Here is a 14456-nt window from a genome sequence, read left to right on the forward strand (position 1 = left end):
GGCAGTTCTTTTGGCTGTAGTGAATCACTAGAATCAGTTCCTTAAATTGAGTCGTTCAAAAAATGTGTTCACCGAATCCCCCCCCCACCCAAAAAAAAAAAGGGAGGGGGGGGGCGTGCGTAGTACAGTACAGTGCAGACATTCGCGGGAGAAGCAGCAAATAGGGTGAACGCGAGTCCCTACACAGCTCTGTGCATGCAGTACACCAGGCAGTGAGTGAATGACACAGCGCCACAGTCAGCACAGTTCAGTACGTGAACCTGAATCACTTCTGCAGCAGCAGTTCTGTGTGCAGGTCGGCGAATCATGAGTCAGTCAGGAACAGCTTCCCCAGCGGCAGATCTCGGTGTGTGTCAGTTCGCGAACGACACAAGCCCCCAGCACCCAATGAACTACGCGCACAGTGACTGAACGAGAGCCTCAATGTGACATCCTCCTCCGCGACACAGTCAGTTCTCTGTGTCAGTAGGTTCGCAAGTCCTGATTCTGTCGTTCACTGAGTGATTCATGTCATTACTCCGCGGTGAACAAATCGTTCGCTCAGTCCCTCCCCCCGCCCCCATGATGAGTAGCTGGCTGCGTCGTTCGCCGACGTCGAGGGTTCAGTGAATCACAGAATGCGCCAGTTCCACTCATACCGGCATGGTCGCGGCGGAGCTCAACTAAACTGAGAAAGGAACGAATCAGTTCATGAAGTGATTCGGTTCAGTACGTTTACTCAAAAGATTTGTTCGTTCGAACGAATCGTTCGCGAACGACACAACATTACTGAGCTGCCTTGACGCGAGTGCTTCCCGGTGAATGACACAGTGTGTGCCCGTCAGATTTTTGTTTCTCTGCAGGCGCTGGCTCGACGACCTTTGAGGTGCGAGTCACAAATGTATATATTTCTGTAATTGTGGTTCACACATTAGCCTGCTACCCATCCGCGCGAAAGTTTGTTCCGCTTAGCCCCGCCCCCATTAGTTACTGTTGCTATGTCTGTCAAACTTTCGCTCCTACCGAGAAATTTAAAGCCTACAGTAAAAATAAGTAATTTCCATCTATTTATATAGCGGATTTCACAGACAGAATCACAAAGTGATTTACAGTGTGTATAGAAAATGAAAGCATAGTAAAAAAAAAAATCTAAGAATATAATAATAAAAAAAAATTTTTTAAGTGAAATTTCCTCCCGTTTCTCACGCCTCACCAGTCATGTCTCTATTCACCACCAGTGGGGCGCACCCCACACTTTGAGAAACGCTGGTCTACAGTTAGTGAGCAAGCCTATCAGTATTAGGAAGAGAATATAAAATGGTGTTTGTGGATATGTAAGGATTAATGTATGTGTGCATGTGTGTGTTTTTGGGACAACATTCACAAACGGAAGGAGCCGCCTTATAGAAGTATTATTGTGGAAAAATTATTTGCAAATGTGTATCTCAGATGTTTATACTCCAAAAAAACAGGAGGGTGTGCCTGGGCAAGGATGGTTTTGCCCTTTGGTAGTGAGAAAAACAACTGTTTTGATGCAAACGGGCAATCCTACTGTCAAAGCCAACGACAGTCGTTGAGGTGTAATTTCCCCTAGTTAGCATTTAGGTATTGTGTGGCAGAACGCTCGCTTTGGATCAACTACTACTAGTCCAAAATAGTTGTAATCCCCCGCGTATGCATTCCATTTAGGTGTAAACAAATGGCATACTAAAATGTGACCAGAATGTTTCTAACTGCTGTTATTTGTTGAAGGCTAAATTGCAGATTTTAGGAATGGTTGAAAGGACAGTGTTGTGTGTGGGAGACCACCTCCTCTGTTCAGGGATAGTTTTTCAACCTAGACATACCATAGATGGCTTCCCTCACTCCTCTTTCTTACCATTCGTCGTCCCTGTCCAGAATCTGTAAATTTTTGTTCTCAAAGGAGTGATGTTTCTCCCTGAGGTGCAGGTAGATAGCTGAGTCTTGGCCTGAAGAGTTTGCCTGTCTATGCTGTGCCATGCGTCGGCTTAGTGGTTGTTTATGAATGTTCTAATTCATCCAGGTCATTGTCATCTCAGAGCATTCAATCAATCGCAACGGGACTGTTTGGTTTGTCTTAGAAGATGTTTCGAACTGATGAAACCTCGGATGAGCGGCGAAAGGCCTTCTAAGACAACCCAAACAGTCCAGTTGCAATCGATACCTTTACAGTATATACCAGCTTATTACCTACCTCACTGTACTGTTGTTGTAACATTTTGCACTTCTCTGTTTACACTGTATACATACATTTTTATATGCCAGTTTACTACGTACCTTTTTTTATACCTTTTTGTTTATATATACATTTTTAACCGTAACATAAATGTCTTGTTTTTATGGGGTTTGTTGCTGGCGGATCACCCGTATTTTCGTTGTTCTTAATGTGCAATGACAATAAAAAAAAAAGCCTATTCCCATTCCCATACAAATGTTTTAAACGGGTACGACTACACAAAACCAACTTTATTTACCTATTGGTACCTGTTATTGTGTACTTAGGATTCCCATAAATCCCGAGAATTTGAGTTTGAGTTTATTTCGAACATGCATGCATACAGCATGATACATCACCATTTCCAGTTTTTCTTTTCAACATGTGCGAAGCCGAGGAGGAAGAAGTACAGTTTATTTAATCCTACCCCTTTTCCTTTACATAACATTTGCTAACACTTTTGTTCACTTCCTGTTCTCAATTTATTCACAATATGCTCCATAAGTAATAACATAAACATTTAAAAAAAAAAAATTTAAAAATGAAGAAAGTTGTATTTCAAATGGCGAGATAAATAAGATTATCAATAAATTCTGAATGTTTATCATGGTTCTTCTTATTTGTATTTGAAAGTTTGAAGAGTTTCTTGAATTGTATAGTATATTAGTACATTGTTTGATTTCTTTGCTTAATCCATTCCATAATTTAATTCCAATTTAATTAAGTGTCGTACGTGCATACAAATGTTTTTAATTACATTTTTCTCTAAGGTAATATTTATTCTCTTTTGTTGAGAAGAATTGTTGTACGTTCTTCGGTAGCAGGTTATAGTTTACTTTGTGCATAGTTGTAGCTGTTTGCAAATTCACTGTGTCGTGGAATTTCAGTATTTTCGATTCAATAATTAAGGGTTTGAATGTTCTCTATATCCAACATTATGTATTATTCTAACTGATCTTTTTTGTAACACGGTTAATGAATGAAGTGTACTTTTGTAGTTATTTCCCCATATTTCTGCACAATAACTCAGATATGGTAACACTAGCGAGCAGTAGCGAAAATGGAGGGATTTTTGATCCAGTACATACTTAGCTTTATTCATTATTGATGTGTTTCTTGCCACTCAGTTGTACAAACCCCGTTTCCATATGAGTTGGGAAATTGTGTTAGATGTAAATATAAACGGAATACAAAGATTTGCAAATCCTTTTACACAGTTAACTTAACTTAACTTTAACCCATATTCAATTGAATGCACTACAAAGACAAGATATTTAATGTTCAAACTCATAAACTTTATTTTTTTTGCAAATAATAATTAACTTAGAATTTCATGGCTGCAACACGTGCCAAAGTAGTTGGGAAAGAGTGCGTTCACCACTGTGTTACATTGCCTTTCCTTTTAACAACACTCAGAAAACATTTGGGAACTGAGGAGACACATTTTTTAAGCTTCGCAGGTGGAATTCTTTACCATTCTTGCTTGATAAATAAATAATGATAAATGGGTTATACTTGTATAGCGCTTTTCTACCTTCAAGGTACTCAAAGCGCTTTGACAGTATTTCCACATTCACCCATTCACACACACATTCACACACTGATGGCGGGAGCTGCCATGCAAGGCGCTAACCAGCAGCCATCAGGAGCAAGGGGTGAAGTGTCTTGCCCAAGGACACAACAGATGTGACTAGGATGGTAGAAGGTGGGGATTGAACCCCAGTAACCAGCAACCCTCCGAAAGGCTGGCATGGCCACTCTACCAACTTCGCCACGCCGTCCGTTGATGTACAGCTTAAGTTGTTCAACAGTCCGTGGTCTCCGTTGTGGTATTTTAGGCTTCATAATGCGCCACACATTTTCAATGGGAGACAGGTCTGGACTACAGGCAGGCCAGTCTAGTACCCGCACTCTTTTACTATGAAGCCACGTTGATGTAACACGTGGCTTGGCATTGTCTTGCTGAAATAAGCAGGGGCGTCCATGGTAACGTTGCTTGGATGGCAACATATGTTGCTCCAAAAGCTGTATGTACCTTTCAGCATTAATGGCGCCTTCACAGATGTGTAAGTTACCTATGTCTTGGGCACTAATACACCCCCATACCATCATAGATGCTGGCTTTTCAACTTTGCGCCTATAACAATCCGGATGGTTCTTTTCCTCTTTGGTCCGGAAGACACGATGTCCACAGTTTCTAAAAACAATTTGAAATGTGGACTCGTCAGACCACAGAACACTTTTCCACTTTGTATCAGTCCATCTTAGATGAGCTCAGGCCCAGCGAAGCCAACGGCGTTTCTGGGTGTTGTTGATAAACGGTTTTCGCCTTGCATAGGAGAGTTTTAACTTGCATTTACAGATGTAGCAACCAACTGTAGTTATTGACGGTGGGTTTCTGAAGTGTTCCTGAGCCCATGTGGTGATATCCTTTACACACTGATGTCACTTGTTGATGCAGTACAGCCTGAGGGATCGAAGGTCACGGGCTTAGCTGCTTACGTGCAGTGATTTCTCCAGATTCTCTGAACCCTTTGATGATATTACGAACCGTAGATGGTGAAATCCCTAAATTCCTTGCAATAGCTGGTTGAGAAAGGTTTTTCTTAAACTGTTCAACAATTTGCTCATGCATTTGTTGACAAAGTGGTGACCCTCGCCCCATCCTTGTTTGTGAATGACTGAGCATTTCATGGAATCTACTTTTATACCCAATCATGGCACCCACTTGTTCCCAATTTGCCTGTTCACCTGTGGGATGTTCCAAATAAGTGTTTGATGAGCATTCCTCAACTTTATCAGTATTTATTGCCACCTTTCCCAACTTCTTTGTCACGTGTTGCTGGCATCAAATTCTAAAGTTAATGATTATTTGCAAAAAAAAAAAAGAGTTTATCAGTTTGAACATCAAATATGTGGTCTTTGTAGCATATTCAACTGAATATGGGTTGAAAATGATTTGCAAATCATTGTATTCCGTTTATATTTACATCTCACACAATTTCCCAACTCATATGGAAACGGGGTTTGTATATTTTTATATGAGATTTCCAGTTCATTTATCATCAATCATTATACCTAGAATTTGGTTTAATTTACTCTTTCAATTTCTATTCTGTCTATTTGTATTTGGGTTTGACTTTCCCTTCTACTGTTACCCAATAACATTATTTTAGTAATAACAACAATTATTACTGATGTGGGAGAAAACATTTGTATCTGAATCTATATCACTGTACAAATCGTATTTATTATGGTCTTTGTTGCAGAAGTTTTTCAGTTCCATAATTTCTTGTTCAACAATCTTTGATGTTGTTTCAATAATCTTTATAATTGTAGGTGGATGCGCTCCTGAATCTAGGTCTTTTTGTTTAATGGTCCCTTGGAACATAGTCGTGTTGGTGTTGAATTTAGGTGGTTGTTTTCCGTCAGATTCCATTATCATCGTCGTTGTGGAAGCAGTGTCAACTTTTAATATTTGTCCAGGTCCTTGATGTCATGAACAACAAGTACTCTGGCTTCTGGACCTCCATTCAGCTTGATGTAGGTTTTACAGTAGGCACTCCAAGTTCCCTGAATTTCTCCCTGCTTTCTCAAGTCACGTGCTTTCTTGGCGATTTCAGCATTAAGTTTTGTGAGATGCTCATTCATTTACACATTTGTTCCCTTCAGCTTCTTTCCCTGTTTCAGCAGTGCCATTTTAGATTTTCTGTTAACAAGTTTTACAAAGATGACCGGAATAGTGTTGTTGTTTCTTCCATTCAGTGGGATGCATGTTTTTATGGTATTAATGTCGATTTCCATTTCCTTTGATTGCGGAAAGTTGACCACTTGCTGTTCTGCTGAGGCAACATCCATTTCATATGGTTCTCCTTTATTATTCTCAGCTTTCGCATAGGATCTTGGTTTAATTTGGTGCCCTGTAACGATGATATCATTCATTTGTTTATCCTATACCATTTCATCTATGATATTACTGAGCATGTTGTTGTCTTGTTTCACTGCAATAACTTCCTCTTGAAGAATCCTCATTTCTTGACGAATTTCCTGAAAGTTCTTCCTTATATTGTGATTCTGAGTTTGCAGACTTTCTATATTTTCCTGCAGACTTCTTAGATCTTCTTTGTGTTCTGTTGTTGCTTTTCTCTGGTCTTCTTTAAGTTCTCTTATTACTCTTTCCAGGTTTGCTTTGTGTTTTAATCTTCCTCTTTCTATGTCATCGACTATTTTGTTTAGCATCAAGTCTTGCTTCCCTTCATGTCCTGTGTCCAGAAAATCATTCGATTCAGATGACACCAAAGGTTTAAGGATCTGAGATTTTCTATTAGATTTTGACATCGCAGCAGATCGCAGACGTCAGTAACTCTAATATCAACTCGCTAACGGCAGTTGCTTCTTTAGCAATTTGCAGCACTTTTAACATGTTTATTTAAACAATTTAGTACCTTCCGCCATTCAGAGATCAACTTGAGGTGTCAGCCTGTCAATTTATATCACTGTGTCGTCGGAAGCATTTTAAAACAGCTTAAAACTCACGCTGTAGTTTCTGGTTGCTGGGCAACAGTGGTGGGGGCTGTTAATTTGAGGCTAACGGCTCTTTCAACTTGCCTTATTAAAAGGAAACAAAGCCTCTCACCGGACCAAAATCAGTTCGAAGATGCCAGGTAACTCTCCTGTGGCTGTATCACACATCAGTGGTCAAAAGTCTTCAAATGTATCAAAAACCCCGGTAGCAAAAGTTGAGCCTTTTTATTTGCGTCATCTACCATTGACACGAAGTGACAATGTGAATTTGAAATCGAACCATGGAGGCATGGCTGAGATATTTATAAAATAATCTTGCCTTCTTGTAAACTTGCTCCAAATGACTCGTTTGGAATTTGAAACTTTATTTACGTATTTTGCCTTAGTTACATCAGCGGATATCTCCATACATAGAAAAGGTTTACCCGAGGAGCTTTGAATGAGTCTGCCATTTTTATTCAGTTGTAGTCCAAAAGTTGCAGTCAATAAGTTCCTTATTTTTCCTCTATGTTCTTGTTGTGGGGCAGGATTATACATGCACATGCATGCTAAAAACCACCTTTATTACCATTTTCAATAAAAAGAAGCGTATACTTATGACTTAGTAAACTCCATATGGAAATGCTAAAAACTACAACTTGGATGGTGGGGTGGAAACGCAGTGAAGGGAGTTTGGCCTGGAGGAGGACTTAGGTATAAGACCACCCATAAAACGGCGCATTCTGAAGAGAAAAAAATTACAATAATATTCTGTTTTTCTACATTTGAAATATCTTCTTGAGGTCTAAAAAACATTTGATAAATGTTCTTTGGTTAACATTTTGCATAAATATAAAAGCCAATTTCTGACTGACTCTTCAGAATGCGCCATTTTGTGGGGAGTCCTTTTACGTGCCTCTAAGAAAGAGCTTATTGACTACAGCGTAGGAGTCGCGAAAAGCTCTTCAGGGAAAATCTGTACCATATATGGAGATATAAAAATTCTGAACAAATTGGGCAAATTCCAAACCGCTCGTTTGGAGGAAGTATGAAGGAAGGCAAGATTGTTTTATAAATATCTCCACCAAGCCTCCATGGTTTGATTTCAATTTTGGGGGATTTATGCAGATCCTGAATACACAAAAACAGGTACCAATAAGGCTCGAAATGGCACGTGATTTCACAATGCTTTGTGGGGGCTGTGTAGCCATTGTTGCTGGACAAAGCTATCATGGCTGTACTCAACCAACGGTGTTGTGAGAATGAGCAACAAACTGGATTAAAATGAATCGTATGAAAGAAAAAAATCTCAGGGCTGTACTGAAACAAACTGGACCCTGTTCCAAAGTCTTGCCATCTTAAAAAATAAGTACAATTGGTGGAATTGATCCATATGAGCACGCCCAAAAAACAAGATTTGAGAAAGCTGCCGAACGTGTCCTGTATCTCAGTCGTCAACGGAGTCAGTTTTGATACAGGCCAAACATTTCAGAATGCAAAGTCGGTAAAGCCTCATGGACAAACCAACTTTGGGTGTGTGCAAAACCTCTGAATTTTACATCAGACAGACAAGACTGTCGTCCTTTCATAGTAAGTCAACAGGACTTTTCACTGTGTGGTGTCTCCTGGAAAAAACCATTTCAAACTAAATATATTTCAAGTCTGAAATACACTGTGGCTTAATGTGAGATTTTTTAAAAGTCTTCTCAGTTATTGATCTATGAATATGGGTGTTGCTTTTTTTCCAAATAATGTATGTTGTTCGTAACTCGCAGCTAGCTTAAGTTAGCAGCTAACGCTAACAGCCTACTAAATGCGTGTGCACCAGAATAAATCATGCTTTGATTCAAACTTACTCATGTGAAAATGTGAACATGTTTGATCGTATCACAGCTGCTATACAGGCTATTTATCTTCTCTTTATTAGCTCACTAACCTAATTTATTTGGCTTTGCTTCTATGCTGGAAATGAGATGAAGCTCACCAAATCATTTTTTTCCCCTGAAACGATCATGACAACCATTGTGGCAGGTAATTATGTCGCATGTTTGTGCAATTTTTTCAACTTGCTAAAGAAAAGAACACAACTACTTTAGGACAGAGTCTTAATACACTGTTCAGAGGCGAGCAAGAACTACAATGCATTGTGTTTCCACGTCACTTTCGAGCCCTATATGTAAGAAAAGTCGGTTTTGCATAACAGGTCCCCTTTAAGTAAAAATGTTCCCTAAGGTTATAATTCTCCACTTTTGTTGAGATGAATTGTTGCACATTGTAGCAGGTTATAGTTTCCTTTTTGCACAATTTTTGTTGTTTGCAAATGCACCAAATCATGGAATCTCAATATAATATTAAACAAAGGGCTGTAGGGTGGTACCAAAAGAAAAATGCACAGTATAAATGAAATCTATATCCGAAGGAAATTAAAAGTGTGTGTTAGATAAGTGCATTAAAAATGTTTGGGCATGCAGATGATTCATTTAAAAGCGTGTTGTAGCGGTTGCTTTAAGGACATTATTCACCACACCTGTTTACTTGACTTTGTCGTCATTATTCACTGTCATTGTTCTATTGTGCACATAACAAAGTTGTTCTTGTTTAGCATTCATATACAGTATGCAGTTAAGAGTGAGTAATTCGGTGCGGCCCTTTTAAGTGACCGTCAGTAGATTTACCCAAAGGTGGGGGTTTGTTGTGACCGCCTTTTTGAGTCTCTTTGATGTAAGCAGTCATTCAGTCTCGTCTTTGTTGGAATAAACGGCGCACATGTTTTCGTGTGTCAAAAGATACTTCAAGTTGTCTTGTTTTCGCGTTACAAGCGCAACACTGGTGACCCTTCACTGAACGAATTCAGTGAATATTATCGACCATGACAGCAAATGCGGTTTCTCTGAAGCTGCCTGAGTCCTGGGAATCTTCCGCGACTGCATGGTTTGCCCAGGCCGAGGCACAGTTCGCCCTGCGTGGTATCACCGAGGACGACCCAAAGTTGTATTATGTTGTTTCCTTCCTACAGCGACCAGAGTGGTTAGCGTCCTCACGCATCCACCGGAGAGGAAAAAGTATATTACGTTGAAGGCTCACCTCTTAAAGACATTCGAACTTTCCGACGCAGAAAGTTAGCCGTCTTTTTTCGTTGCAGGGGCTTGGCGATTGCAAGCCCTCTAAACTAATGGACAAAATGCTAGACCTCTTAGGTGAGCACAGGCCTGGATTCCTCTTCGTGCAGCTTTTCCTGAAACTCCTGCCTTCTCAGGTGCGGGCTGCTTTAGCCAACACGGCCATCTTGGACTGCCGCGAACTTGCTGCTGAAGCAGCCAAGTTCTTTTTAGCCACCCAACCGACCTATGTGACGACATTCTTTCCGGCACGGGCAGAAAGATCAATGGCAGATTCTTCCACTCTCACTGCTGCTGCTGCTGTGCCCCCCCAGGCGCCAACCGGATTTCTATGCAAGGTTCGGGACCAAAACCAGGCGATGCCGTTCCCCGTGCAGTTTCAGTGGACCGCCGCCGGGAAACGCCAGGGTCGGCACTCAGCAGTGGCCATGAGCGTCGGCAGTACTGGCAGTACTGGCAGCATCAGTACTCCACCACCCTCTCTGGACGACGTTTCCTGTGTGACACGAACGAGCAGAGGAGCGTCCTGCCAGCATCAAGGTTGGACATGCTGTCTGAGTCCCATGGCTCCCCCATGGAAGCGGACAATGGCAGGCCTGTCCGCATTTACGGTTGTCTGAGGTTCCATTGGAGGACACAGGGGTTACGCTCCTTTGTGACGTCGCTACGGGTCGGCCACTGCCCCTTGTGCCTGCCATTTGGAGGTAGCGGGTGTTCGACTCGATCCACGGCCTTTCCCACCCTGGGAGGAAACCTTCCCAGTGGCTGGTAGCTGCAAAATTTGTCTGCCGTGGACTGAAAAAAGACGTTAGGGACTGGCCTGCCACATGCGTGGCATGCCAGCGCTCAAAAGTGCACTACCACACACGGGCTCTACTGGCACTGTTTACGGTTCCGGAGCGCCGTTTTGACCATGTCAATGTGGACCTGGTCGGGCCTCTCCCATCTTCACGCAGCTGCACATACCTCCTCACGATGGTCGACAGGACCACGCTCTGGCCGGAGGCAGTACCTCTGACGTCAGCCACCTCCGCGCGTTCATTGGGATGTGGGTTGCCCGTTTCCGTACCCCGTCAGGCATATAATCCGACTGGGGCTCCAAGTTCACTTCTGAGCTCTGGGCTGCTGTGGCGGAGAGTTTGGGAGTGAAACTCCACCACACAACGGCGTATCACCCACAGGCCAATGGTATGTGTGAGCGGTTTCACCGATCCATGAAGGCAGCGCTCAGGGCGTCCCTAAAAGACAGCGCTTGGGTAGACAAACTCCCTTGGGTGATGCTGGGGCTTTGGACTTCCCCCAAGGAAGACCTGCAGTCTTTCCCGGCAGAGTTGGTGTATGGCCAGCCTTTGCGAGGGCCAGGTGACTTTATTCCTAGCACTACTGCACCTTAGTCCGCCGGTGAGCAGCGAGCTGCTCTCCTCGATGGGTTTTTTCCCCCATCCCCACTTCCCAACACGGCCTTACGCCATCTCATGTTCCCGTTTCTTTACGAAGAGCGGCATTTGTTTTTGTTCGCAACGACGCCCACTGCGGCCCCCTTCAACCTCCTTACGATGGGCCATTTTGTGTACTGGAGGGCGGAGACAAGCATTTTCCTATTGGATATCGGGGGTCGGTCTGAAAGAATCACTGTGGACCGGCTTAAAGAGGCACACTTGGATCTTAGTCAGCCGGTTACCACGGCAGTACCCCCACGCCAGGGTCGGCCGCCTGCTCTACCTGCGCCCTATGATAATGTTTTGCATCCTTCTACGCAGGCCCCCGGGACCTTCGACAGTGCAGATACCCTGCCGGTCCCCCCTACAGACTCCACGGCGTTAGTACCAGTCCGGCGCACCCGGTCTGGTCGGCCCGTCCGTCCCCCTGTTCATTGACTGTTTAGTTATTTTGTGATGGTGAATTCTGGGGGCACGTGTGTAGCGGTTGCTTTAAGGACATAATTCACCACATCTGTTTACTTGACTTTGTCGTCATTATTCACTGTCATTGTTTTCTTGTGCACATAACAAGGTTGTTCTTGTTTAGCATTCATATACAGTATGCAGTTAAGAGTGAGTAATTTGGGGGGGCCCTTTTAAGTGACCTTCAGATTTACCCAAAGGTGGGGGTTTGTTGTGACCGCCTTTTTGAGTCTCTTTGATGTAAGCAGTCATTCAGTCTCATCTTTGATGGAATAAACGGTGCGCACGTTTTTGTGTGTCAAAAGATATTTCAAGTTGTCTTGTTTTCCCGTTATAAGTGCAACAGTGTATTATTTTCACGCAATGTCTCCTTATTCCTCTTATCATGTTTTAGTCACCTCTGCTGACTTCCTGGAAATAAGTCACAGTACTGTATATTTACAAAGAAAGGGACAGTGTTATACTGTATAAAGAATAGGGAGTGAACACAATGTCAGATACTTAATACTTTCTAATCAATCAGCGCTCATCTTACCGAGTCTGGGTCTCTCTTTTGCTCCAGGAATGCAGCAAACTCTACCAGTCGCAGTTTAGTGGTACCGACAGAGCGACCCTGCCATGCCGGTGCTGTCGGAGCGGGAGTTTCCGTGGGCTGATAGCCTGCAAGTCAACCACAACCATGGAGTTGACAATTTTAAAATGCTGAGATACGATATATAAAAATATTAAATTAATTGTACTTCACTTTAATAGAATAAGGATTTATGTAATATATGCAAAAGCTATTTGTCAATAAATACTTTTTTTTATTACTAAAGTATGTGATTATTTTAAGATAAGTAATAACTCAATATTCAAGGGACATTTGTCATTATATATATTTTTTTACAAGCATGTTTGGGGAATCAAAACACTTGACATCTTCATAATTGTTGTCATGCATTAAAATTGTAGTGCGATAAATAGTAAACAGTGTAAAGATTATTTCATTAACTAATGTATCATGGAATACAATGTGCTATAATGTATCAGAATTGATGTAAACATAATTTTCTAGTGCTATTAAAAAACAAATAATTCCAAATAGAATTGTGACTTGAGCAGACAGATTTTCCGTACGACATCTTAGTTGCTGAGCTAAGATGAGTTGTTTCAAATTAAAAAAACTAAAATCCCTTATACTATGGGCACCTAGCCCCGGAGTAAATGCACGATTGACCTTGATGTCATGAGTGACCATCTATTTATTGAAGTGTGTTTTGTTAGTTAGTCCTCACTTGAAATAGCGTTTGTGACTGCAGGCGGCATGGGATAGGATTGCTGGGTGAAAGGTTTGATGCTGCAAGAGAGAATAGCAAACCTATCAAAACATGTTCAGAACTTCTAATAATAACTATTACCATAGACTTTCTTTTAACTTAGCATTTAGTGAAAGTAGCACTTACTCGTGTGAGGATCCTGGCTGACTTGTTGATATCATCCCCTGCCATATCTAAAGAATTAAGATATAATCGTGAATAAGATATTAATAGACAACAAGACCAGCCAATTGTGAGACACATTTGTAGCCCGATGAAATTGGCTTTGTATTTTGGGAAAGCGGTTATCTCCACAACCACTCCTTCTGATCATGTGCTTATCTGATGGGGGCAGTTGAGCAAAGCCCAGTGTGTAATGTGATTTGGCCCTGGTGAGGGCCCCACGGGTGCCTTGTGTAAAGCTGAACAGGACGGATCAATAGCAGGGTGCCGGGGTGCAAAGCCCTTACCCCTGCTCCAGGGAAGGCTGGATGAGGGATGCCTGGCAGGCCTAGCTTGTTGTGAATAGCTGTGGCAGAGACGATCTGAGCTGACGACATGGAGGCCATGCTCTGGAGAGCTTTGTCCTTCACGGCTTGGTCCTTTAACAGCAGTCACAAAAAGGCTTAGGACTCGCACTGAATGGGTGGGGGGGGGAGGGGGGGTGGGGGGGGGGGATAGTGCATAGGAAGCAACAACTAGAATCCAATAAACACATTAAAAGCACTAGTGGCCACGCTCACAACAGAAAGCAGGTTAATAAAAGATGCAACAGTGCGGCTTTTCAAGGTGCTATTTTTTAAGAGTGCTTGTTGACTTGTTGAAAAACTCATTCGGCAGCAGCACTTCTATGAAGGCTGTAAAAATCTGCATGTCAAAAACATTCTAAACATTGCACATAATCTGTTGAGTAAAATTGAAGGACGCAAATTCCACTTAGGTGAGAATCTGTAAATCCCAGACATGATGTAATTGAAATTGCAGTGTTGATGTGCATACCGGAGCACTCAATCTCAATGACAGCCTGAAGCAGTGTATATGTAGTGTGGACGTGGCTTTATTGAAATGTGCATTGAGAAATTATTTAAAGTTAAACTCCTAAACTGTAAATTCTGCATACAAAGTATTGCGCACACCTCAGCAAACTTAACAGGATTGGTGAAACGGCAGAAACACTAATGGTAGAAGCTAAGGATAAGCATGCTGGCAAAAGATGCTGGCGGACACACATATATTGCGATAACAGCAGGACAACACACGCGCATGTACGCACACGCACGCACTCACACACACGCACACACACACGCACACACACACGCACACACATGCGTACACACATGTGCACACACATTGGAAAATTACTTTTGCAACAACTATTGTGTCACTATGGAAGAAGCACAAGTGCAAAACTGGCAAT

At 42.2% G+C, this 14456-nt stretch overlaps 1 protein-coding gene across 5 annotated transcripts in view; it reads right to left on the reverse strand.

Moving 5' to 3' along the window:
* Nucleotides 1-14456, reverse strand: part of tead1b (TEA domain family member 1b) — a 129121-nt gene that overhangs the window by 25938 nt on the left and 88727 nt on the right. For all 5 annotated transcript variants that reach the window (XM_061964003.1, XM_061964004.1, XM_061964002.1 and 2 more), the window contains 4 exons: nt 13510-13641; nt 13187-13233; nt 13019-13080; nt 12277-12401 (listed from right to left, as the gene is read on the reverse strand). In XM_061964003.1, the coding sequence (XP_061819987.1) occupies nt 12277-12401; nt 13019-13080; nt 13187-13233; nt 13510-13641 (366 nt within the window). The remainder of the gene's footprint in view (nt 1-12276; nt 12402-13018; nt 13081-13186; nt 13234-13509; nt 13642-14456) is intronic.

This window comes from Nerophis lumbriciformis, linkage group LG06, assembly GCF_033978685.3.
Source record: "Nerophis lumbriciformis linkage group LG06, RoL_Nlum_v2.1, whole genome shotgun sequence".
Lineage (NCBI taxonomy): Eukaryota > Metazoa > Chordata > Actinopteri > Syngnathiformes > Syngnathidae > Nerophis > Nerophis lumbriciformis.